Source organism: Excalfactoria chinensis, chromosome 2 (assembly GCF_039878825.1).
Source record: "Excalfactoria chinensis isolate bCotChi1 chromosome 2, bCotChi1.hap2, whole genome shotgun sequence".
Taxonomy (NCBI): Eukaryota; Metazoa; Chordata; class Aves; order Galliformes; family Phasianidae; genus Excalfactoria; species Excalfactoria chinensis.
Window position 1 is genome coordinate 101,310,696 of NC_092826.1, and position 27,048 is coordinate 101,337,743.

The window sequence follows — 27,048 nt, forward strand, 5'->3', positions numbered from 1 at the left end:
CCTCTTTTGGCTGAAACTTACTTATTGATAGGTTTGAGGCAGTAATGACATGTGATCTCTCCTCCGATTGCAGATCCATGAGGCAAATAAATAATCAAAAGTGGAGTTCAGTTTGGCTTCCACAAAATGCTTACTGACTTTCTAACACAAATTTTCCTTTGTGCAGTTGTGAATCTCTTTCACACATTACGACAATTTTGTAATTCAAAGATGTTGAAATATCCTTTGCCATACAACTCAGATTTCACTTTCCAAACCATGAGTGTGGCTGCTCTGAAAACATGTTTAAGAGATTTGATCACACTGGTGCCTGAAATCATGTATTCATCTTCTCTTCTGTGCCTCATGTCCTCCTATATATTTTTCATGGCTTTATCAAGGAAATTTTCATGGCATTTTGATGGCTCCTTCCCTTTTTCTTTAATTTGGATTTCATGTCCATAGGAACACAGGAGTGAATACAAAATACAGAAAATATAATACAGAAAATATAATACAGAAATATAATTCTGCCTTTTACATCCTTGAAAAGAAAGAGGAAAAAATGTGAAAAGCACATAGCAGGTAGTTTGAAAGCTCTGAGTCAAAATTCAAGTAAATTTCCATTTCATTTTATTATTATTTCTGTATGACAGAAAGTACACACTGATGATTTTCACATTTGGTGTCAGAGAGTGTTGTATGTTTTAGAGATTATAGCTAGCTCATTCTGTCTGGCCCTGTGCCTCTTAGCTCTTGAGTCATTTATCAGCTGTGAGGTGTCAGCTATCACAAATCAAGTGTCAAAAGTGCATTTTCAGGAACAAAAATGAAGATAGAAAAGCAACTTTTCAGCCTGATCACATTGATGGCAAAAGCTATGTCATTCCCAGAGATCCATGAGGTGGACTTGAAATGAGATATTAAATCAATGTGCTACTGTAATATATGAATAAAGCTCCTGCAAACGCACCAAGATTTCAGATAGACATTTCTGAAATCTTCACTGCACTTACACATTGGCTTAATTTATTCTCTGAAAAGGCAAGCTTTAAAATCCTGTGGTATATGTATGTTTATAAAATCATATTACCACCTCTGAGAAGGTGCTAAGAAGAAAAGCTGTAAAATGCAGATATACAGACTTCTCCATACGTATGTCTGCTTTCTGCAATTGCTGACAACCAGCTCATCTTATGTTTGCATACAGTATAGACACAGTTTAGATATACTGTAGGCTACAAAGCCAACATGGAGGAAAGGAGATTGGGATGGCTGGTAAGGTAAGGTGAAGGGAAGCTCAGCTAGGTGGGCTGCAAGACCCCAGGATTTTTCTTCTGTTGATGTGCATGCTGCCATTCCCCTGCCCAACAGCAGTCAGTAAGTCCAAAGATGCAAATACATTTGGCACCAAAGACCAATATGAGGAGAGCAGTGCTCTTCCCTGCACCCACACAGCTGCTGCTTTGCACCAAAGGCACTTGTGCTGACTTGAACACTTCAGGTAGTTGACCATATTCTAACCTATCAGCTAACTGGGCTCAGAGCTTGCTAGCACATCACGTATCCATGTTGTTCTCTGGTAGCAAGCTCTGTGGTCATCTGACCCAGACCTATGGATCACTTCAACAAATGGTCTCTGCATTCAGAAGCTGGAACTCCTGTCCCAGTCACCAGTTAACTTGTCATGAGGCTCACTGTCAGTCAGGCACATTCACGTGCTAAATAGACAGGAAAAATAGTATTTAATAAAAAGGTGAAGAACACAGAGGCAATCAAGCACAGGCCTCGGCCAGACACGCTCACTGGCTAGTGACTTGCTCACATACAAACAACCCTTCTTACTTCCTTCCCCCTCCATTTTCCCACTTGTTTCTTATCCGTTTCCACGTCTTTCTTTCCCCACATTTTACCCCTTCCCTAAGCATTGCATAAGTCTGGCTCACTCCCACAATCATTAAAACACAGCACAGTAAATTTTACAGAACTTCACAAGTCCTCTCAAAGACCAGTTGAAAGTTTCTCTATTCCCATAGTATCTATGATAGTCTCATTTTCCTTGTTCTTATCAGTGACATGGCTCTGCCTGAACCTCTTCAAGGCTATGCTTCGTCAGGTCCTCCAATGGCCCGTCAATCAGCAACCTAAGTATTCCCATATTTGTTACTGTCTTGTTATCTCCTCTTCCTCAGGGCCTGCAGTATCAGAATGTTTAATTTATTACTTTTCTTGTTTCTTATTCTTGTGCTTTCCACTTACAAGCTGTTAGCCAGATCTCCTTATGTTCCATACAGCCCTGCACTGGCTGCATGCCTTCCCTGGAGAACAATGGTCTTCTTAGAACATGAAATGAAATGAAAACAAATCAGATCAGCAGCCTGGGAAAATGTTCTCCAGCCTCCGTACATTTAATTCCAATGGAGAGATAAAACATTCTTGTTCTTTACAACTGCTCACAGAAATACCCAAATACTCTGCTTTGAGCAGAAACTTTCCCAGAGTTTGAGATCTCAATGGCTGCATTACAGCAGAATTTCCAGAATTTCTTCATTATTCCAGCAACTTCTACAGGTTTTAAATGTGTTCATCTCAGGAGATACTCTTCAAGCAGTTAAGCTATATGATAGGATAATTTCTTGTGATCGTAGGATAATATCTTGTGATATTTTCCTGTTTAAAGGTGGCACTGATGGCATTGCTCTTTGTTGCAATAGAATCCTCTACTTTTTAAAAAGAATAAAATTATACTCTATAATAGAGGAATTAATTAATACATTTTCATTATGAAGTGACTGGAAACACTACTCTGTAGCAATGCACTCTGTAAAAAGGCCATTCAGGACAAACTACTTTTGAAATAAGAAATTAGACAGTAATAGGGTGATTAAGTTTTCAATAAAATATTTTGACATCATTGTCATGATGATAATGAAAAGCATTTTAATAGAATACTATTTCAAAGTAATGCAAAAGTAGACAAAAAAGCAGACGTAACAGATTATACTCATTAAGATAATTTCATTGCAATTAAATGACAATATTTTCTGTGACAAATTATTTTTCAGATTATGATGAGGCGAAATATTAATTTCTAATTTCATCTCTTCTATACGTATCCATTAAAATTCTGCTGAATGTATTACTCTGTTGTGAATAGAAACATAAACAGTGGAACCACTTTTGTACAGCAAATATCCTAACTAAAATGACTACTGAAGCATTTTCCTGAAGAAAGAAAACATAGTTGCGAATTACCAATCTTTGAATAGTCCCTTAAGACAGACTTACATATCTTTGTTTTTATTTGCCTTTACATGTTATGATGCTGGTTTTTTTATAGTACAGAATTTTATTGCATAAAAAATACAAAAGGATATAGAAAAAAGAAAGCTTTTATTTACTAAATGAACAATTAAATGTAGAACCAGTTGAACAGGTGAAAAAAAAAAGAAAATAACAATAGGCATTCCATGGAAGATCCTGTTGAAAGGTGAGCGGATTCGGAGTGTTCCATTTCTTGGACAACTGTGAATACTTATGTCCATAACTACTGAGGAATGCTATATTTACTGTTGCAATACCTACAATAAAGATTATTTAACTTTGAAAGCCAGGGGCAAACAGGTTTCAAGCTATATGTGAAATAATTTCCTCAATGTTATCTGTTTATACTTGTGCTTCTGATGTTGCATATTCAGTTATCTGTTTATACCATAAATCAGTATCTATGTATAAATGGTGGCCTGAATTGTACAGAAAGTTGTGGATTGGGTCCTGAGCCTTCAAACCAGTCCTAAAGGCAGGAGAATGCCAAACTTCTCCCAAAACACTTTAGTGAAAGAACATGGAAACCTTTAAAGTACAAGTGGATTTGTATGTGTGTGTTTATAAAAAAAAAAAAAAACAAAACAAACAAAAAAAAAAACCATAACAATAAAAAAGTAGCACAAAACAACCATTTATTGCATCATGGTATTCTAATTTTATTGTGTTGGCAAAGCCAGTGAGAAACTGGTTATAATCACTTGAATGTCTTAATTAATGCAGGAGGTTAGTTCTCCTCAAAGGTTTATGCAACTTACACATCTGTCATTAATTTTCCCAAATATAAGTAAAAGTGTATATATATATAAATATATTTATTTTAAATCATGGTAGAAGGCAAAATGTTCCATTAATTCCACTGTGGGCCATGAGCAAGTGGAAAGGCTTTCCAACAAGAACTTTAACTGCACATAGTCCATTTGATTAAAGGTATTCAAGCCACAAATTAGAAATAATAAAGCTAGAATCTCTTTGCTCACATTTTCCTCTGCAAGAGACTGCAACACAGATCACATGTAAACTAGATGAGTGAAAAATCAATGGGGATGCTCAGTAGGTATCATCCTATGTTGGTATGTGGCTGAATGCAGCCACAGCTGTAACTGCTGGCATGTTTCTAAGGTAAAGACAAGTGGTTTGGAATGTGATCTGTAAAAACCTTATTCTGAAAGAAGCTATTCAAAAGCATTAATCACTAGGTCATCCACCCAACTGATCAGAAGATTTATTATTATTTGTCTAGATCTGTGGGTTGTTGGTATTTTTGTATCCCCTCATTAATATCCAGTTTCTTGAATTTCCAGTTATTTTTTTTCTTCCTCAAAATGAAAGGTGAGAATATACCAACAGGATAAAGATGGGCTATTTTTCTTCAACTCCTGGAAACACACAATGCAGCAAGCAAGCCATGGTTAATACATAACACCAGAATTGTGGAGGTTTGAGCACAATTTCTAATTCAATTTTCCTCTATCTACAAAACATAATCCTCTCATTCATCAACTAATGCACAATTTAAGGTTTGCATACATGTAATGAACAAGGAGAAACTATAAAGCATACACTGCAGAAGACCACAGAGTGTTGCAAGAATGACAGTTGTAGGTAGCTGTGTAATATATCAGAAATACATCAGTTATAAAAGACTGTTTATGTTTTATTCATGCAAAATAACTCAGAGCACAGGCCCTATCATCAGAAAATACATAGCAATGAAAGTACCTGTGACACGCCAGGCTTAAGCATTAAATGCAGTAAAAAAAATGCTTACTACAGAATATCATTAAAACCACCAATTCTGAGATACAGAGAATTCTTCACAGGGAAGGAAAATAATGTGTCAGAAACAGAACTCTTTTAAAAATCCAAACAGACCAAATTAATACAGTGAAATTTTTGATATTCATGCTTTTAATTCTTAACATTTAGTACAGCCACAGCTTGAAGGAACACTGGGGTGCAGTAACAGGTAGGTTGCTGATCAGATAACAGGCAGGGTCATGAGCTCTGTTGTCCTGTGCCTGGAGCAGAGTTGCCTCAGATTACACACACCTACATGAGCATTGCAACTATTGTATTGATTGGTTTGATGTATTTTGGGATTAGGATGATTTGTGAATAAAATAAGATGGTTGCCCTTGTAATAAATCAAAGACAAAATCAATAAAAAAATTGAGTTATTCTTAGTTTTTATTAGGATAGCTGATACCTCTCTTTCCTGAGTTTCTCAAAAAGAAAATCAGAGTAAAGGGAATCACCATTTTCTCTTGGTTGTTCCAATGGGCAGATGATAGAAGTCTATAAAATTGTTCCTGTGACTGATGAAGGAAGAAAGTAGTCCACATAGGTAGCTGCAACAGATCTGCAAAGCCTACTGTGCCTTATGTAAACCCAGTAATGACCAGTCTAAAGCAGTTACAAGCTTTCTTAAAGAACTTCTCACCTATCGGCAACTGGCCAGTGCCCACACTCTCCCACATAGCTACTTTATATTCTAGATTAGACAGAAATTGTTGTTTTTATGTTGCTTTATTTATTTATTTATTGGGGGTTTGTTAGTTTAGGTTCTTTTTGGTTTGTTTGATTTTTGCTGAGGAGAAGTTTGGATATAGGTTAGAGATTAAAACAGTTAAAATGCTGTATCTACCTCAGCATTCAGCATGCCACCCATTTTCAGGCTGGCAGACTGTATGAAAACAAGATCTATGCAATCACTCAGTAACATTGAAGATGTTAGCCAGTTTCAGCTGAGTCTGTGAGATAAGAAACTTTATATGAATTTCATAAAGATAGATAACCAGACAGATGAGAGACAAGGGATTGAACGTTTGGAAGTCAATGAGCAACAACTTTCTACCCAGTAAGCAAATTTCTAATAAGTTATATTTGTGAATGTGGCAGCCTGCATGTTGCTGTCTGAATACTCTGCAGGAAAAGATGTGAGTTGTATGCAGCTCTTTTGTCATAATTTGGGTAAATAGTCATCTGAGAGGTAAATCTATAGGAAATTAGGCTGCAGTAGTTTCTCTTCTCACTGAACTAGTGGCTTTTATTTCTGAAGGGTGAAATAAATGCAGTCAGTTTGAAGTTTCTTCAGATAAGTAATGCAATGGGGTTGAAGAAGAAATAAAATTAATTAGTCTCTCGTGCACCTGAGGTCATGCAGATATGCACTGGGAGCCTGCACAATGGTGCAGTTGATTGCTCTTGAGATTGCTAATTCCAGCTCTTGCAAGAACCTGACTCACTTGTCATATCCGAGCCACAAAACTCAACTTGAAACCTGATTCATCACTTGGCTTTCTTTCCTGATGTACTACTGGAAGTATAAAATGCACCTGGTTAGTGACTTATGAGAACTAAGAGCATTTGCAGCTGTCCCATAACTCAGTTCAATGGTGATGATCTCAAATTCCCTGTTCCTGTCATTTGGCTGTTTCCATTTCATACCCCTCACAGTGCCATTCGTGCTGTACATCTGTTGCCTACCATGCATTTTTATTCATTTTTGTATCTGTGTTTAAGAACGCAGTCCCAGTCCAGCTGTGGTTAGCACAGTCCAGTCTGTTTCAGGAACTGGCAATACTGGATGCTGTGTGGTGTAAAATGTATAAAATACTCCTTCTATAACCAGAGGTATTTTGTTTCAATTGGTCCAAGCTCAGTGGCCCACTTCAGTGACACTTTCAAGTATCTCATCCCATATTTAAGCACTTCTAATTTGCTTGCAATATTTACATTTTGTTATCAGTAATACCACATACTTCGCATGTTTTTCACTCTTGCATACAGGACCTTCATATTATTGCTTATTCTCAACTTTTACTGCATAACTTTAGCCCATAATAAATAAATGATATTTAAGATAACTATTAAGGAGCTTAAGGCACCTAATTGGTAAGTAATATTTTTTCAGTTTTTCAACTTCTTAAATTTTTTTTAACATGCACTTTCTAAATGAAAACGGCATAAAATAGGAGGAGAGGAGAGGAGAGGAGAGGAGAGGAGAGGAGAGGAGAGGAGAGGAGAGGAGAGGAGAGGAGAGGAGAGGAGAGGAGAGGAGAGGAGAGGAGAGGAGAGGAGAGGAGAGGAGAGGAGAGGAGAGGAGAGGAGAGGAGAGGAGAGGAGAGGAGAGGAGAGGAGAGAGGAAACCATCAATTGCTTAAAGAAATAGACTCAAAACCTCACGATCTATCATGGAAAGAGAAACAATGTCTCAGGCAGACATGTAACATCCTGACCTGCATTTGGCCTTCTAGATTAGTTTTAGTGTCGGATGAAAACTGCTGCAATCAAAGGTGTAAAAGTGTAATTTGGCCCAAGACTTCACTGCATTTCAAATTTGCTAGGAGAGTAAATTCATATTGATATACTCTGTCAGACTAAATAACTCTGAGTAGACAGAATTCAGTATGACTTCCCAAAGCCATTCCAAAAACCTTTCTGTTAGACTTACTCCTTGTGTCTCCTGTAGTATAATGATTCAGATCAATGTGACTGACTGACATTATTATCTGCTGCTATTCAAAAGGCAAAGACTGTTCTCATTCTCTGTTTCGATAGCTGGAAACATTCTGATACTGTTTGATGTGGATCAATATAAACTTGAGACTGAACCAAAGGTTAATAGCCAGTGAAGCCAGTAGCCAGGCTTACCAAATTCACATCATCTGGCATTTGTTGCTGAACATGTCATGTTTAACAGGTTTCAAACAAGCCAGGGTTCTGTTCAAAGGTTCTTACATATAAATTTGTATGTAGGAACCCACAGAGTACCATGGTCATCCTTTTGATGGGGACCTCAGGAAACTTGAAGTCTGACATAAGCATTGGCTGAAGAGGGAGAAAGACCACAACATGGCAACTCTGCCACGACTTTCAGACACTTGACCATACCTGTCCGCAGAGGTAAAGTCTCCAGCAAACAGCACACAGGCCTCTCCTTCACATGAACTGGCTAACCAGGAGTGAGGATAATTGCTAAACAAGAGCTTTTGTACTCACAGAAAAACAAAACAAAAAGGAAGTTCGAAGGGTAAGGAAAATAAACAGAATGACATTGGCTCAGGTCATTATATGTGCGGACCATTTTTTTTTCCTGAGTGCATATATTTGCAGGTGAGTTATTTTCTTTGCCTATCCACAAAGCCCAGCACAAGTGATGCTGCCTGCAGGGCTGATATCTACAGCAGTTCTGGACTGGTGTTGGAGGCCGTGTGCCCCCTCCCAGTATCCAGGGCAGCCTGGAGCCATGCCCTGTCTTCATGCTTATCCCATGCTGTCATAATGACTACTTCCTCATCCTCTCCCTTGAAGTCTGCCCTTATGTTTGCCCTTGGACTTTGGTACATGACCTCCTTCAGGCCTTCCCTCCCACAGCCCCATTTCTGCCGTTGGCCTGAGGCTCCCAAGCTGGGCTGAATTCCACCCTGGCCCTTCAAACTCCTTCACCCCCAGCCGTGCCTCACTACATGGCCTCATGTGCCTTGGCTGCCCCTCACCCCTCGAGCTGTCTCCCTGAGCAGCCATTTCACAGACCAGCTGCAGGCACAGAGAGCAACAACCTCAAGTTCATTCCATTCCGATGTGCTTTATTTTGTTCCAGTAAAATGCCTGGAAAACATCTCACTGCTCATGCCCCGAATACACGTGAGTTGTGCAAGATCCTTGTAAAAAGAGACGTGAGCTACAGAACCAAATGGCCACCTCGGATAGAGGCACTGTGCCTATTTCCTGCTGTCTTTATGCCGGCCTGCCACAGCTCTCCTTGCCCTCCGCTCTGACAGGAGCGCAGTGGGGTCATTTACCTCCATTAGCACCGATCAAACAGGGAAGGGAAAATAACGACAGTGCCTACTACGGCAACAAACAACCCAGCTCGGCCTTCCCCGTCCCGCACAGCGCAGGTCTCCAGCCGGCCAGCAGCCACAACCGGAGCTCTCCCCGCCCGCAGCAGCACCGCCCCCTGCGCCTGCGCACGGCCCGGATCTGTGTTTAGGGCTGGGGGAGCTGCGTCGCGCTCGGAGCTTTCGGCCTTGTTGTCCCCCAGCGCCAGGCGCAGCCCGGCCCGGCCCGCCGAGCAGGTGGGGACGGGGAGAGCCGGACAGCGGCAGGGCCTGGGGGCGGGAGCCGAGGCGAGGGCGGCCTGGGGCTCTGCGTCTCGGCCGGGGCCGGGCCCTGCCGGGCTGGGCCGGGGGCGTTTAGCCGCGGCGGTGCGGTGCGGGCAGACATGCGGCTGCCCCAGGCCCCTCGGCGCTGAGCCCCGGTAAGGGCTGCGGGGGGAGCTCGGCTTTGCGGCGATAAATCGCCCTGCTCGGAGAGCTGGGACCTCTGCGTGGAGCAGCCGCCTGCGGGGCTCACCGGATGCAAAACGTGGGGGGTGTCGGGAAGGGTCTTGGCTTGTTGGTTAATTTTTGGAAGCGCCAGTGCTGCAAAAGACACAGAGAGATAGATCGCTGAACAGTTGGTGAGAGGCAGTTTGGTGCTGTGCGTTATCAGACGTGCCTTCCCGTGCAGAGCGTGTTTGTGAGTGCCAAGTCATTGCTGTGCCTCTCCTCGGTGTTTTGGATGCTAGCAGTGTTTCACCCGCAGCTGATGGACCAATGGAGAATCGCCATGCTTAGGAGCCTTGTTTTGTTGTTGGAAAATAAGTAGGTTTCTAAACTCAAGTTTGTGTATTTGCGCATAAGAAGTAGGAGCAGCATCCTAACTCTTTCTTTGGAGAACTACAGCAATTGAGTTAAACTCTGTGAGATTTCATCAAGATCTGAAACTAAGAGGGAGTTTCATAAGTGCTTCATATAGCTCAGGATGTGGTTGTTCTATTTGTTTCACACGTTATTTGGGTTTTGTTGGTGTTGTGTTCTGTGGTGCATATCAGCTATCTGAAGGGCAAAGTCTAAAACAAAACTGCCTTATCAACATTGTTTTTCAGTTTGCAAAGCTCTCTCTTGACAAACTCTGAATTCAAGGAAACTCTACACAAGTTTCAGGAGACTGGAGTATATGCATCAGTTACAAGGGAGAGACTGGGTCCCAGCACGGCTGTTAGGAAAAGAAAGTAGGATGTGAGAATTTGTTGACGGTGTAGAAGCTGTCAGATACAAAGACACATATAAGGGGTGAAAGAACAAGGTGTTCTGAAGTGTTGGTCAGCTGTTGTAAGCTTCAGTGCTTGTGTGGTTAGAAGGTGGTAAAGAGAGAATTATAGAGGAATGTGTTTCACTTGAAATTGCCAATTTTCTCATCTGCAAATTGGGATATTAATCTACTAAATCACTAGTGGTGGGAATAAAGCTATTAAATTCTAATTATTGAAGTTTGTGTGCTTGGCATTGAAGGATACATCTGCTCTGCTATTTTAATTCAAATCAAGGGTGTGAAATGAATTTGCAGTTACCCTTGCTTGCTGCTCTTCAGTTCACATAGTGATGAGATAGGAAAGTGTGTGAACTGTCTTCCTGTTGAGAGAAACTAAAACTAGATGATGTGCTTCAATTGCTAGTGACTGTTCAGCCCCAATTTGAGCCAGTATGAAATAAAGCTCACAAAATGATGCATAGTGGATGTTGGATCCTCAGCAACTGTTTTTTACTTCTGGTGTTTTTATTGTTTTGTCTTTGCTTGTCAATGCTGATATAGGCTAAGTCTCTCATAGTAGAATAGGTAAATTGAATGAGGATGTAATGCATCAGGACCAGGGACTGATCTATACATGTGACAGCTGTTACCTAAGCTGCAAGACTTGAGTTCTGTAGCATAAAGGCTGTAAGTCAGCTACGGAGATAAGAGGAAGGAAAATATGCATGGAATGACTTCAAGTGCTTTTTCAGGAAGCCTTTTTCAATAACTCAGTAGTTTCAATTTTCATTTCAATAATTTCTATTATACTGAATGGCTTCCTAATTTAGAGTATTAAAAAATTGCTGTAGCAACAAAAGAATACGTAGTTTTCCTTCTTGCGTGGGTTTTATTACCCTTATAATAAATAATAATAAAATATCATGTTTGCTGAAACAGTAACTGGGACTTGCTCACAGTAGCTGAATTACATTTCTCCTCCTACATTCGCCTAGCTTTTGTGGCAATACAATTCATTAATGCTGGGCTTATATTACCATCACCATACTTCAGATCTTTTTCTGTCCGGAGTGGTTGGTCTAAAATAGTCTGACTTGCATTGCTCTCTTGATCATCCTTCTTGTGCTTCCTCTCTTGGTGTGCCAGAGTGATAATTACTAGCAAAAATTCCAAGTGCAGTGGAGAAACAAAAGTTACGCACACTTACTTTAAATCCCTCTGTTCTCAAAGACATCATAAGTGAACTGGGTGCTTAGTGTTTCTGTTGGCTAATTAAAAGAGTCTGTAGGTTTAAGCTGGACAGATATATATATTTTTCTTTTCGAGTTGTTTCATATCTGTTGCAAATTAGGAGGGTGGCCGCTTCTATCACATCATTGCGGCTTTTGGCTTCGACTGTTTCGTGGTAGTTTCAGTGGTGTGGCTGAAAAGGGACATTTGTGGGAAAATTATGAATTCACATAGGTATCACAATCTGGTTTTCTGGTTATTATTTTACCAGGCCTTTAGAAATGCTATAATGCTATATATTGACAGTATTAACTGTGAAACAGTCCTCTTTGGCGTTAAAGAAATAATTTAAACACCTGAAGATCTGTATTTCTAGCCTGGAGATTGCTAGCTGATCCTGCATTCTCAGAACAAATTTGCCCTAAAAAGCTTATTAGAACTGACTCAGTTGCACGTGCAGGTTCTGCAGAACATTGTGAGCCTGGTTTGTGGAGCATGTTAAGTCCTGAAATTATTGCATTGAGATCTATGTGTCCTGTGACAGTTTGTCCAGTGCTGCTTGACTGCTGTAACTCATTGCCAGTAGTTGGTTGTTCTGCCTTGGGAGCCTCTCACCCACCCTTGTTTAACCTGCATGTGCTCAGCGCCTGTACAGGTCTCCCCTGTAGATCAGTTTGTTTTGTCTGGGACAGGCTCCAGGTTAATTGGGCCTTAACACTGCAAATCTTATAGAGTCTAAACACAGCAGAAGTAAATAGGAGCCTAGTCTGAATAATGATTATACACTAATAGTTACTTGATACAGAGGAATAAATTGCAAGCCATATTTGAATCGTTCTCCACAAAAAAACCCTTCTTTTGCCTTTTATTTTAGAAATGGGAAAATCTCTTTCTCACCTACCGATACATACATGTAAGGAAGATGGCTATGATGGAGGTACAGTGTCTGATAATATGAGGAATGGGTTAGTTCACTCAGAATCACACGGTGAGGATGGCAGGTGTGGGGATGTGTCACAGTTTCCATACGTGGAATTCACAGGAAGGGACAGTGTCACTTGTCCTACCTGCCAGGGAACGGGAAGAATTCCACGAGGTAAGTTCCCTTCATTTCTTTTCTTTTTTTAAGTCATAAATTTACTTCATAAATGTGTGCAGTAGTAACTATAAGTCATAGCAAATAACTCTAGCAAAGATATTTTGTAGTCATCTTTTCTTTTTAGCACTAAGCATTTTAGCGTTATTACACTGTGTGAACAAAATGTATATTGTCTCATCAGCTTTGCCACCTGCTAGCTCTTTGCGTATACAGTGCAGCGTGCTTTGCTTCTCTGCTTTAATCCCTAGTTTTTGCAAGTTGAATCTGCTGACCTCTTATTTTTGAGACATTTTGATGTATCTTTCTTAAGTAACAATTTTAAACTATTTGGAGAAATACACAACTTTGCAAAAGTAATTGCAAGTATAGAGAACATTCAAATATCACTAGACATGGGGAGAAGAAGAGTGTAGGCCTGTATAAACTAAAGCTGATCTGTTGTTTTCATGTAAAAAAACAGAATTAATAAAAATGAGGTTAGTTATGGTAAGACTTGCGAAGAACAATGCAGTCTCATTCTTCTCTTGCTTGCCAACTGGCATAAGGGCAGCAGGCCAGCTGACTGTCTTAGAAGAACAGGTAGTGTGTGTGCTGGTGAAAGTAGTTAACAACACTCAGCTCTCCTTCTAAGATCATGCTTTGGTATTGTTATAACTTAGAGGAGAGTTGCTTGTTTCTTACAGTTGGATACTGAAAACCAAATCTCGAATAGTTGTTTGAAAAGTGCATTCTAAAACATAACGTGCTTTTCCAGGGAGATTGGCATGCCTAGGATGTCCCTTGTTCTTTTTCTGCCATAGAAAGATGCTTCCAGTACAGATGTTTTAAACAAGAATGCTGAGATGTCAAATTTTTCAACACTTGAGCAACTGGTTCGACAGGTGAATCCTGTGCTTGTCAAACATCATCTAGAGTCATAACTTAATTGAAGCCAGAGTTTCAGGTTATCATGTGGAAAGGCTGTGTCTGTAGAGTGTTGATAGGCAAGGTTCTGGATTATTTTTTAGAAGAGCGTCTGGAAAATTGCAATCTTGGTTTGCTGTGTACCGCAGAGAAATTGAAAGCTTTTCCTAAAGCATCTTTTCTGGATCATACATAGCTGTCTTTCTGCCCTCACTGTTTTCAGTGCTCTGCACTTTGCTTCACATTCCCGTTGTCAAGTTTGCCTTTGCTAGGCATGGAAACACATGTAGTCTCTGGCTGCAGCAGGAAAGAGCACGTTGCAGTTTTGTGATTAAAAGTTTTCTTTGTTTGCTGCCTTCATTGTAAACTTTTCATTGAATAAAACATTCTGCTTCATTACAGTTCCTTCTTGTATGGTAATAATCCTGTATAGCTATTTGGAAATTGTCCTTCTAAGGGAAAATACAGGGTACGTGAAACCGGGCAGGAGAAAGTGGTGAAGGCAGTGTGCTGAGGCACGGCCTTCTGTCTTTACCAGGGGGAGGAACTGATTGAAGGCTTGGTTTTGGTAGAACTCGTATCCCAGATAGTCATAATATTGGCTGTAAAAGCTCACAGAACTGATTTTAGCTTGCAGCTTGGACAAACTGACTGCTGTACCAGGCTGATGTGGCACAGATACGTGTGCTTCTGTTGGATTAAGTTTTCACATTGTTCACAAATAACGTGTCTCCCTTGGAGGCAACTGTTGGGGTGCAGGATATTTAAACGGTTGCAGATATCAAGAGGGATTTATGTAGGAGCTGTTCAGTGTTATACAACAGTAAATTCTTTGACTCTGAATTCTTCCAAATTCATTGAATAGGAAGTACAGTGAAGTAATGTGACAAAAAATATCTTAACTAAAAGACTATGGAAAAGGAAGTTTGTTTGCTTCCTTACTTGAAATATTTAATAATACCAATGGCAATTTTTTACTCATTCAAGTGCAGGGGAAAATTCTGTTATTGTAGGACTTCTGTGCTCATAAACTTATTTCTTTGGCTGGAGGATTTCTGGATACCAACCATTTATTAAACATCTGACTGAATATCAAAAATGCTTATTTTTCATAAATTATAATGAAATTATAATTATATATTTATATATATGAAATTATAATGAAACTTCAAGTGGGTTATCAAAATAAATAGGACTGTCTTCATTATTCTTCAGTACTTCTAAGAAAGAGATCATATTTTTGTTTTTTTTAAGGGGAGAGATGAGAAATTAAGGGTTCTCTGGATCATTGCATGTCTGTTATGGAAGACCACAGTATGGGCTATGATGATTAAACTGTTTTATACTGGCATGAAATTGCATTTCGGTATTTGGACAGCTTTAACTTTTCAGTATAAGGTTGCTAAGCTGAAAATCAGCATTAAATTGGTAAAGCTATTTACAAGGTTGATGTTTTATATTACTTTATGCTTAGCAAAGGCTCAGCTTTGTGATTCATGTTGAAATCACTTCAGCGCAATTGATTAGCTAAGTGATAGTGCTGGTCAGATTCTGCATTTGACTGAAGATGCAGATCAGAGTTTGTCTTGAGGCTTCTGAGTGCTGGTGTAGATGAATCTCAATCGCATCTCCTTCTCTGGCAAATCACAAAGTACATAATGACAGGTGTCATCCATGTGTTTTTTCAGTAGATCCTCTGTGCTTGTGTTCTTGGTTTCTGACTCTCTTTAGTCTAACACAGAGAGCTGAAATCTGTTTGGCACCATTTGCTAGAGAGAAAAGGAAGTACCTGAAGTGTTTTGCCTCCTGTGCACGAGTACAACACAAAGGCAGAATTTACTGCTGTTTTAGTGTTTGTCAGCTTTTTGGTATCTGTACTCTTATTTCAGAAAGTGATGGCAGTGTTCATCCTAATTTAGTTCTGTAAAGTTGTAAAGGCCACTTTTTTAATTGAAGTAATTGCAAAAGTAATGACTCTTCTTGTTTAAATTCTGAAACGGTGTTTTTATTTCTAGGGCAGGAAAACCAGCTGGTAGCGTTAATTCCATACAGTGATCAGAGACTAAGGCCAAGAAGAACGTAAGTTAATAGTTGTGATATATGAATCTACAGTATTCACATTCTCTTCTAGCTAAAATGTAGCAGTTTAAAGGAGATAGTGATTTGGCTTGATTCTTTTTAACTCTGGATTGTTTTTTTTCTTGCGTTTGGTATTGAAAGAATTCTGCTTGTACTATCAACCTTCGCCTCTAACTCTTGGGAGAGTTATTCATTAATAAGCCTGTACACAACCATCAAAGAATGTCTTGTAAAGTTGGTAATACTGCACAGTACTTTCATGTCAGTATTTGTCTGAATATCAGTGGTTATTATGCAACTGTTTATGGTTCTCTATAGGATATTAATGGATCTAGGCTGATACGTCTTCATTATTGAAGTTTAAGGCAGAGAAAGTGTTAACTTTGGGCCTCTACTACAAAATAAGTCACCTAGAAATTCACTTTTAAATGAATCTGAGTTGCTAGTGGAATAAACAAGCTTGTCTTTCTCATATAATATAATTTGAAATGATATATTTTCTTCTCGAATCTACTCAACACTGTAATTAAATCTTTAAGGGTTTCTTTTTATCACATACATGTTTTAAGTCTTTGGGTGTTTCTGTAGTAAACAGAAAATAACGATGTAAAAAAATACAGTAAGTTCACATAATAGATAGCATAGATAATGAATGTGATGTAGCAGTAGTCTAAATTTGAGAAATATTCCCTTAGTATTCTGACTTTACGAAAACTGCAGCTGATGTAGAGCCTTTTGTTTGTGTATTTTTGATGCTTGATGTCCCTTCCTCCTTTAGTGTTAATTTAATTGCAGTGTTGCATTTCATAGCAGGGTTCTAAGATGTTCCTGATACTTTCCCAGAAAGTGTTGGGTGTTGTTCTTTTTGACAAAGAATCCCAAGTAAAACAAGTGTTATTCTTCTTTTCTGGGTATGTTTTGGTACAAGCACAGCATGCTGAAGATTCCTGCAGAATGAGAAGATTCTACTATAAATAAACTTTAAAGGAAGTGCTTTTATCTCAAAACAGATGAATGTTTTCCTCTTCTGTTTACCTCACATTTCTGAATGTTGGGATAACCACGTGTTTTGGAACTTATTTTCTAATATACATACAAGAGTATCATCTCGATTTGTGACGTAGACATGAAGTGCAGCATAACTTCCCTTCCCATCCCTCCTTTGGAAATTAGTGGCAGTTGGAAACAGGTTGAACTTAGTTGTATTGTTTAGTCATGTTTCTTATCACTTAAACAAGAAGAGTGGTGTGTTATTTGCCTTTAATATGCTTTTAACTCTGAAATGTGCTCTTTTTTCTTTCCACAGAAAACTCTATGTGACTGCTTCTGTAATTGTATGTCTCCTGCTTTCTGGACTGGCTGTATTTTTCTTGTTTCCTCGCTCAGTCGATGTTGAATACATTGGTGTGAAGTCAGTTTATGTCAACTATGAACAGAGCAGACGTATAATATATTTAAATATTACGGTAAGACTGTCTGTCTGCTTGTTTGCAATATGTGCAATGAGAGATTCTGCTGGGGCAGTTTATTCTACATAGAAATTGTGGGCTAGCTGGTGAACTTAGTGCCTTAAGAAATACCAGCACATACAATGAGCAATTAGAAAATGTAACTGGACTTGCTGTGACTGCTTCCTGTAGCTATCGCTAATACAGCTGTAGTTGTAGGCTACCATTGAGTCTTCTGATTTCATGGGAACTGTGACTGGATTTCTTTTGGTTATTTTGGGAATGTAGATGGAATGTAGATACAGGAATGCCATTCAGCAACTGGTATTGTATATCTGTCAGAACTGATTTTGAAGAAAAATTATTTCCTATGCACCTCAAACCTTTGAGAAGCTCTTTCCATACGCTTCACGGTGTCTTTAAATAAAACAAGTAGCTATGATAGGAAAAGTCCTGAAGTAGTTAAAGTTCATGAAAGGGGTAGCTGAGAATAGAATGAAATAGTCAGCATTTGTAGGGGGGAAGGAAGTCATCAGTGGAGTTGTGAATGTACTGGGAAGCACAATCTTCTGCACAAGTGTTCTTGAGAACGGGCTGAAGCGTTGGTTCCCTTCCACCTTACCCGAAGGAAACCTCCAATGACAGGAAAGAATATCTGAAATTATGCCTGTATAAGTGTTTCATATGTAAGTTCACAAATTTATGCTCCTCAACATACAAAGAATGAAAAGTTCTTAAAGTTTTTTTTATTTGCTTTTTTGTTTTTGTTATTTACAGAACACGTTAAATATAACAAACAACAACTATTATTCAGTTGAGGTCGCAAACATCACAGCCCAAGTTCAGTTTTCAAAAACAGTTATTGGCAAAGCACGCCTAAACAACATCACCAACATTGGTCCTCTGGATATGAAACAGGTAAGTAGGATTGGCTTTTTAAGTTGGGTGTATGTAAGTCTTCATATGCAATTCTGCTCAGTTGATTTTTTTTTTTACTTTTTTTTTGTTTTGCATTTTTTAGATCGACTATATGGTGCCCACAGTCATACAAGATGAAATGAGCTACATGTTGTAAGCATACCAGCCTTTAAATATTGCCTGTCTTCGTAAAACTGATGATGGTGCTCTTGTAAATGTAATGTATTTCAGAGCTGAGATGTATTTACAGAGATAGTGTGTTATTTTTTGGTATCAATTTAATAGTACTGAAAACTACTTAAACTGTTTTTTTTTTTTTGTGATTATTTTATTTATTTATTTTGTTTAGTTTTGTGGTTTCATACAGTGGCTTGCTGTATGTAGCTCTGCACTTTGAATGGTATCCCTATTTCAGCTATTTTAGGCCTTTGGAATAGCATGGGCCAGCTACTTCAGGGTTGGGAACATAAGTATGTTTCTGTAATACATTCGCTAATAAGTTTCTTATAATTTACTGTAGTAGAGGAAGTCTATATTTAAGTTTATACAAATAAGAGGCTAGCTTTTATTTTCAACTCTTCAGATCGTATGTATATCATGGTAAGCAGTATTTATAGCCTTTGTTTAAACTTCAGGCTGTTATTGTTTGTAGCTTCTGAAAGTTTACTTGACCAATGACTCATGTTTTGGTAACAATACTGAGTTTTGGTTCTCCTGTGCTGAAATTAACTCGTTCCATTCAGTCTGAACTCTTAACTGTTGAGACTTTGATGCTATGAACAGCTGTGGATGCCAGCCCTTTTCAGTAGGAAGCTATAAGAGAACCTTATAGCCTTGAAGAGTTGGAATAAGATGGAACAGGTGTGAGACAGAGAAGTGGAGGCAACTTCAAATAAATATAAAGCATTGTATTTCTGTTACCTCCTAAAGATGTGTGGATTAGCGGTTAAGTGGTCCTGAATCTTGTGGATCTACTCACCCTCTGATTACTGTTTCTCTGTTCTGTTGCTTTAACTCCAGTCATGCTTTGGGAGTGTTGCAGCATTTGTTGAAGTTTAATTTCAAAAGGAAGCGCATGTGCTTCTGTAACTCTTTCTGTACCTGGTATGTAGGTACAGCTGAGAAAATACCAGTCTGTAAAGTTTATCTTGTAAGAGAACAGATATTGCAATCTGAAAAGATCACTTTGCATAATAGGGAAGTGAATCACTGTAAAAACGTACTGGGGATTTTTCTAAGTTGGTGATACTCTGGGGACAAGAATAAACCCTTGGGACTTTTTTTAATAGAAATCGCTGATCTTACATGAACTGATACTGAAGCTAGAATAACACTTAATCTTTTGTGGTAAAATTTCCTCTCTATATTTAAATCTGGCAATGTGAAGTGAAATTGCAGCAAATGATGCCCATATGCTTTTATAGTAGAGTTCTTCACCAGGGAAGACGTGCTGTGATGTAGTTCTTAAGGTTAGCTTCTAGCTAGCTTCTGAGAGTGGATGTTGTTTCACAAGACATCTTTGTTGGCAAGCATTTCATGTAAGCAAGCACATGTGAACATACTTCTTGTAAAAGTAAGACTGTATGTACAAATAGACCTAGACTGAGTACATGCTCATGGACAGTGGTTTTTCAATGAGCGTTTTAATTGTCATTACTAGTGACTCTGCAGGCTTTATGTGTACTGATAGTAGGATTTCTGGTTGAAGCAACTTTTAAGATAACTGTCTATAAGAGTTTGATGTAAATCTAATAGCTGTTTTTCTTTTTACAGCGACTTCTGTACTTTGCCATCAATCAAGGTGCATAACATTGTAGTGATGATGCAGTAAGTATGGGAATTTTCTATTTGTTGGAAGAAGCTTTAAAAGCCGCTTATTCCTCGCTGAAACATTGCTCAATTTACTTTCTGTTGTAGTATCCTTTGTTCTTTAAATGAACTGTAGAAAGATAACTTCTTTTGATGGGGTCTGGTAGTGTAAAGATACTTGAGCAGCTGCAACTGTTAGTCCTGCATCTGCTCTGCAGTTGGACTATGGCATGGAGTTCCTATGGTCTCACAAACTTTGTTACGAGCTTGTATTTATCAGGTGCTGTTCAAAACTTGCTGAAAATCTCATGGCCTTGAGGCAGTCAAAGGTTTTTGGTACTCTGCCGGAGTCTGCTTTTTGTAGCAGATTGAATCAACAGCTGCCTGTTTTTTGGGGCTGGGAGGGTGGTGTGTAGAACAACGTTTGTGTAACTTCTGTAATCAGTTCTGTTCCCCTTTCAAAGCAGAGTGTTAATGGTTAAACCTTGGCTTTACTATCTTTAGGAAAAAACTCTCTCTGCTCAGGGGACCTTTTTTCTTCTATGGGAAAAATCTGTAGGTTGTTTTAACTGGTATTATTTCTTAATTTTTTAACAAACCTTTGTTCCTAATGTTACATGTTTTGTTCTTAAACTTCTTTAAAGACCTATTAGCAACTTTAGAATAGGAAACTCTACAGTCCTTTACAAAACAAGCATCTCTTCTCTTTTGTGTTTTTAAGAGTGACGGTGACAACCTCTTACTTCGGCCACTCTGAGCAAATATCCCGAGAGAAATACCAGTATGTGGACTGTGGAGGAAACACAACCTACCAGCTGGGCCAGTCAGAATATTTAAATGTACTTCAGCCTCCACAGTAAAAGCACCTGTTGGTTAGTGTGGAATGACTGATCTTAATGCTTGCAGAAATCCTTTAAATAGGACTGGTACTTTGTAAAGAAGAGAATATGTGCATGTAATGCATAGGAAACATGGTGGCCCGTTCACTTTAATTGCAAGGAGGGAAAAGGTTCAAAATGTATATAGATGCACTTGTTAAATGTTGTGTTTTTCCCCTTCTGTTTGCTTTCCATTACTGTAAACACTTCTGTCAAGTCGTGTGGTTGGAGGGAGAGGGGGAATTACAGACTCTTGAGCCGAATTGGGACCTTGCTTTACAGTGTGGTATATCAATTTAGAGTAACTGTGTGTTTGTCTGTCTAGGTGAAATGTGTCACTAATGAGCATTTTCAAAGAATTTATACTCATAACTTCTGAGTTTATATTTTCAGATCTTGGTATTTGACTCTTGAAGCTCGCAGCATAACTACTTAAGTAACAAGATTGCTTTGAGGGACCTGGGTGTGAAATTAGTAGTAGTAAACCAGTGGCAATATTTCTTTGGTTTGGGATTCTATTTTTTGCTGTACTTGATCAGAAGTGATATGTGGTCTGTGAAAGCCAGGAATGCTCTTGTGGGCCACTCTATACTTGAATGTGCAACTTCAAGAGTCCGGCATCTTCTTGTTCATATTGCCCCCTGCCATCTCTGGGATGTTATAAGGAGAATGTATACTGCCAGGCTTAAAACAAGGTTAAAAAAAACAAATACCCCCCAGAATCATTGCTGACAAAAGAAAAATTCAAGACTGTGTAAAGTAAAGGAGTTAAGACTTCAACAGTGTCATTCCATTCTTTTGTTTTTCAACTCAACTTTTGAGTACAACTATTAGAATTGCGTAGTTGGGAACTAAGTGGAAAACTGTTTGGGCAGCCTGATGTAAGTCTTCAGCATTTGTATTGTTTTGATATACTTTGTATCTAAGCTACTTGTCAGTGCTAATAACTTGGGGTGTGTGTAGTTAGTGCACAGGCTCAGTAAGCAGTGAAGTAGTTACCTGAATCTCCTGAGTGCTCATAGTTCTTACCTGTTGTGTAAGTTAGGATAAAGCAGCTCCTTCTGAAAAAGAAAAGCTAACTTAGAACAAAACTAATACAAAATAGTTTAATTGGTTTAGTTTGCACAGTGAGAATTTCCAGGGGTTCTATCAAGCTCAGTAATTGTAAATTTCAGGTCTGAAGTTGCTTGGCTTCTGAAAACTGACTGTTCTAAGGGCTAGGTACAAAACTTTTTAATTAACTGGATCGGGATTGTTTTAATTCTGAATCAGATGGAGCTTCAGAAAAGTGCTACTGAGACATTGCATTGTAACAAATACTAGATTTTTGAACTGTTGTGGTTTTTATGCTGCCCATTCCCTGGAAATAAGCTATATAAAATGAATTAGCAATAAACACTATGGAAAAAGGCTATCGAGTAACTTCTTGCAACTAATGATCCTTTTATGCTGCAGTAATTTGGTGAAGTTACGTGTCTGTATTATTCATCAGTGTTCCTCAGGTGGACCTAAAGGTGGTGGTGGGAAAACGTACCAATTAGGTGAGCCTGATATATATCTATCTTTTCTTTTTTAAGGGGGAGGGGAAGAAAAAGTAACTATACAAAAAGAAAAAAAGAATGTGTCTGAATGCAGTGAGCATTTATCCTGAATGTCTATGAAAAATCTGACTATTATATTGGAACATAAACTGTCAATTTCCTATAGTTTTTGATAGGACTGAAAAGTTGAGTTTTGGTTTAGGAGAATTTTGGTACTGGAATAATTGATTCTGATGACTGACTTCACTTTTGTTTTGAAAGTTATTCTTGTATCTAGGCACTTAAAAATCTTCATTATATCTTAACCACAAGGCAAACAAGTTCACAACTGGCTCTCCTGGTCTTTCTAGGCTGTAGATCAGGTTCAGTCTTGTGGATGGTACAACACTTGCAGAAGCTGATCTGACAGTCTGAAAAGGTACAGCTGGTAACTCAAGACCAGGCTGGAAAGAAGCTTGTTAGAAGCAGAGAAGTAACTTCTAGTATTTTATGTGACATGGAAGGATTTGTTTCTGTTGGAGCATGTGGGAAGCAATCTGCTTTAAGCTATGTCATATTTGAAGTCAACCAGTAAGCTGTATTTATTTTCTCTACATCCAAGTATTTAAGCCTTGAGTTGGTCGTGTTTATTTTTTTTCATGTTTCATTTTGATGTAGAAAAAAGAAAACAGTCCTAGGCAGATATATATACATACATATATGTATATATGTGTGTGTATATATATACACATACATATATATATATAATTTTTGTGCCAGTTTAAACCAAATTTTTTTCAAAGGAAAAAAAAGTAATCTAAAATAACTGGAATGGCACAACATTGTACTTATTTGGTCACAGTAGGTAGCAGATGCTGCTTGAATGAGAGGGTTTCTAGGGATTTTATTCTTGCTTATGCTGTGTTGTGACACGACTCAGACTGACATTGGAAAGTTTAGCAGACATACTGAGCAAAATGCATACTTAATCTGTGAATCTCCCACTGCTTAAAATGCTCTGTGCTGCCTTCTTTAAAATAAAAAGTGGTAAGTGGGATTATTCTTTTTGAGAATATGGAGGGATGAGCTATTATTTTTAAGAACTGTTTATCACCTGGCATACTTTGTGGGTGTAAATCTTAACACTGTTAATGTGTGGTGGGATTACTGAGTTCGAAGTACTAAGAGTTCTTACCTGAAAGTGGAATCTGGTAGCATTGGTGAATCTTCAAATTAAATCATTTTACAAGAGCATTAAAAATGTGGTACTTTGTGCTTGCAATAACAGTCAGCATGTTGTTAATCGAACCAAGTTGTGCAAACAAGCCATGAAAAAAAAAAATAGATTCAAATGAAAGACCTCTTATAACCTCATTTATTTCTATTGATTTTTGTCTTTTGTCCTTATGGTTCACTGTGGTCCAAAAACTACAAATTCTAAATGCTTTCCAGAAGTTCAGCTTGAAAAACCATTGTCTTTCCTGGTTTGTTTTTGCCTGTGTATGATGTCTTTCTGATGGATTAATTTATTTATCACTCGTAACTTATCCCTTAATCTTAGAATGTAATCGAATGCATACATGACAACATTGTATTGTTATATTTCAAGGGATTTATTTCTGGTATTCTTTTCACTTGAACTCTTCCTTGCAATTCCTGTAGCAAAACCTATTGCACTTTACCATAAAGCTCTGCTAGTTATCTGTTGAAACAGTTGTTCAGGTATTGTAGTGCAATGGCACAATCCAGAACTAGAACCTTAAATGTATTCCATATACAATAGCCATAAAGTTTCAAATTCCAAAGGTAGGCTATTATGATGAAACACTTAAAAGAGTAAGGATGTTAGCTGTTCTGCTGCTCCGGCCCACAGAACAAAATTAGATTTAAATATGACGCTTTAAAAATGAATAAATGAAACCACTAAAACTTGAAGATTTGTTTATCCGTCTGGGTGTTTAGGGGGCAATTGCTTGCTGCTTAATTTCATGTGAAGACAAGCATTAAATATCTTATCCTGTGTAGTGTGGCTTTGAAGTTCATAATGCGTTTCTGGTTTGTGCATGACCTTGATGGTAACATTGTGGTATATTTTGCAGCCTTGTGCTGACAGAGTTAAGCACATGCCTCAGTTGACTTTGTTTCAGTTTGTCCTTGAAGTTCTTCACGTGGATAAATTTCTTCATAGCAGTTCACTGCAGATATGACTAGGCTTTCTGCTGTGTGGCTAACCACAAAATTTCTGAGCACTTGGATTGAGCTGTTAGGGTCTTTAACCATCAGACTGAAATATTGTGCCCACATGATGGGAAGGATGGTGCTTGAAGTAGTATGAGAGAGATTTGTAGACTTGAAAAAATAATGTTATTTCTTGTTCGCTATTTATGGCTTCCTTTTGGGAGGTGGAGGGCTGACGGGAGATTTAGTGATGGTTTTGCTTATTTTCCCTCCTCTCTCTCTCTGGTCTGTAGTGGGATATCTGCGTGTTATCATCTTATGAAGGGGGTGACTTGTTTCAGAGTGAGGCGCCTATGTGAAGTCCCACATCAGTGGGACTAGACAGGTAGTTAAGATACAACTAAGACTAGCAGTAATACTCTCCTCTGAACGAACTTTTTCTACTGTCTAAACCAAATGCCAACACCCTAGCAATGCTTCTAGGCTTATTACTTCTGAAAGGGAGGAATGAACAAGATGAGTGCAGCCAATGTAATAAAATCCAACCAAACATGTTAAAAACAACTATTTGGGTATGACAAAAACATCTGGTATTTGTCTACTTGAGAAGCCATCTTTTCTTTTTTTTTTTGTTAACCTTTAGATGGAGATTCTGGTAATTAATAAAGAAGATTGCTTTGCTGCCCCTAAAGCTTTTGTCATGCAAATCTGGTTTTCTGCCTTTGGGTTGGCTTGTTGGATAGGAGCTGTTCTCTGTAAGAAAGCTGTACAGTTAGAGCTGTCCAGCCCTAAGGCATAGGGTGAGACCCTGTGCTAAGGGTCTTGCAGTGTGGATGTCTATGTTTTTTGGATACTGAAACTGCTTTTGCTTTGTGTAAGTAGGGGTGATAACTGCCAGACATGCAAGCATTACGGTGCCTAAATATTTGGGGTCTGACCATGAGTGATTTAGTTTTGTGGGGTTTTTTTTTTCTGTTTCAAGTAAGTGAACTTAACCACTGTTAACATCCACTGTACAGAGTGTGCATATAATAGCTTGGAATATGTATAGAAATACTAATGAGTTATAACTATTTTTGTAACTTGTAAATTGTAAACCTGTTCTTGTAACCGTGTGGCGAACAGTCTATCAACTTCAGCATGATAAATAAACACTCTAGGGGGTATTTGGGGTGTGTAAGACACAAGCTATCTTAATACAGGTTAACTGAGACGATGGATCTTATTTAGAGGTTCAAAATCTGGATTTAACTTCATTATGGGTATTTGGTTCTAAACAGAATTGTTTGACTCAAAGAATGATATTAAATTTTCTATTAAAAAAAACGTCTGGATCATGCATCTTTTGTTCTTTCTTAAAAACTAACAGTATTTTCCTTCAATTTTTATCATTACTGGCATTCTGTAGCGTAAAAACTCTCCAGTCTACTTTTTTTGTTTTGATATTATGTTTTAATGTGTTAGACCTGTAATAAAGTCTAGTGAAGCAAAGCAGCACATGTGAATGATCGACTGTTGTCTGACTTTGGACTGCCAAAGAAACCGACTCAAAAGCCGAAGCTGTTGTGATGGCTTAACTCCAGCAGGCAGGTAAGCCCTCACCCAGTTGCTTGTTCACCTCTGGGGTGAGGAAAAGAACCAGAAGGGCAAAACTAAGAAAATTCATGGGTTGAGATAAAGCCAGTTTAATAGGTGAAGCAAAGCAGTGTGCAGAAGCAAAAGTAAATCAGGAATTTATTTTCTGTCAGCAGGCAGGTGCTCACAGTGGGAAGACAAACACCATTACCCCTAATGTCCCCCTTCCTCCTACTTTCACCAAGCTTTTTATTGCTGAGCATGACCTGGTATGATGTGGAATATCCCTCAGTAAGGGTTCAGCTGTCCCGGCTGTGTCCCTCTCAGCTTCTTTCTCTCCCCGGCAGTCTAATTCCTGTGGGGCAAGGAGGAAAGGGTTAGAAGCAATGAGAAAGGAAACCTCAGTGCTGTGTGAGCTCTGCTCAGATTTAGCCAAAAACGCTAATATGTTATCAACAGTCTTCTAGCCACAAACCTAAAACACGGCATCATAAGGGCTGCTATGAAGAAAATTAACTCCATCCCAGCCAGATTCACTATACCTATTTACAGTGTTATTGCCTAAAAGCTTTAATCTTTAACAAAGATTAAAACAAGAAACAAGGCTTTATTTGATGCATTCATAGCATGTTCTCATGCTGCAGGTAATCTGTTACAGATCTTTTGGATCATTTATTTATTTATTTGCTCTTATAAATAGAAGAAACCTATTTTTGTATGAGGGCTACATTGGTTTTCTGCCCTAACTTTAGTGCGTAATTAATGGAAGTCATGAGTCCAGTTTATGGATTTCTTTAAAAAAGGGGGAAAAAAATACTTTTTGAACTGCAGTTTAAGATGGGGGGAAAAATAACAACCACGCTTTCTATTTTCTATACTCCTTTTTCCTTCCCAGAGTTATCCAGAGTTTGCTATTTGGATAAGCCCTCTGTTTAACACTATAAATTGAATGATAAACTTCAAGCACTGTTTCTTATTGTGTAAATAAGAGCTGAAAGAACTGTGGAGAGCTGCTTCTCTCTTTTGCT

The 27,048-nt window shown here is 38.5% G+C and overlaps 1 protein-coding gene across 1 annotated transcript; it reads left to right on the forward strand.

Annotated features, from left to right (window-relative positions):
- The first annotated feature begins 9,247 nt into the window (after positions 1-9,247).
- On the forward strand, positions 9,248-23,641 carry TMEM106B (transmembrane protein 106B). The gene is made up of 8 exons (XM_072328223.1): positions 9,248-9,386; positions 12,488-12,709; positions 15,631-15,694; positions 17,001-17,160; positions 17,920-18,060; positions 18,164-18,213; positions 19,834-19,887; positions 20,591-23,641. The coding sequence occupies exons 2-8, from the start codon at positions 12,490-12,492 to the stop codon at positions 20,727-20,729; spliced, it is 828 nt and encodes a 275-aa protein (XP_072184324.1). The 5' UTR covers positions 9,248-9,386; positions 12,488-12,489; the 3' UTR covers positions 20,730-23,641.
- The last annotated feature ends 3,407 nt before the right edge of the window (positions 23,642-27,048 follow it).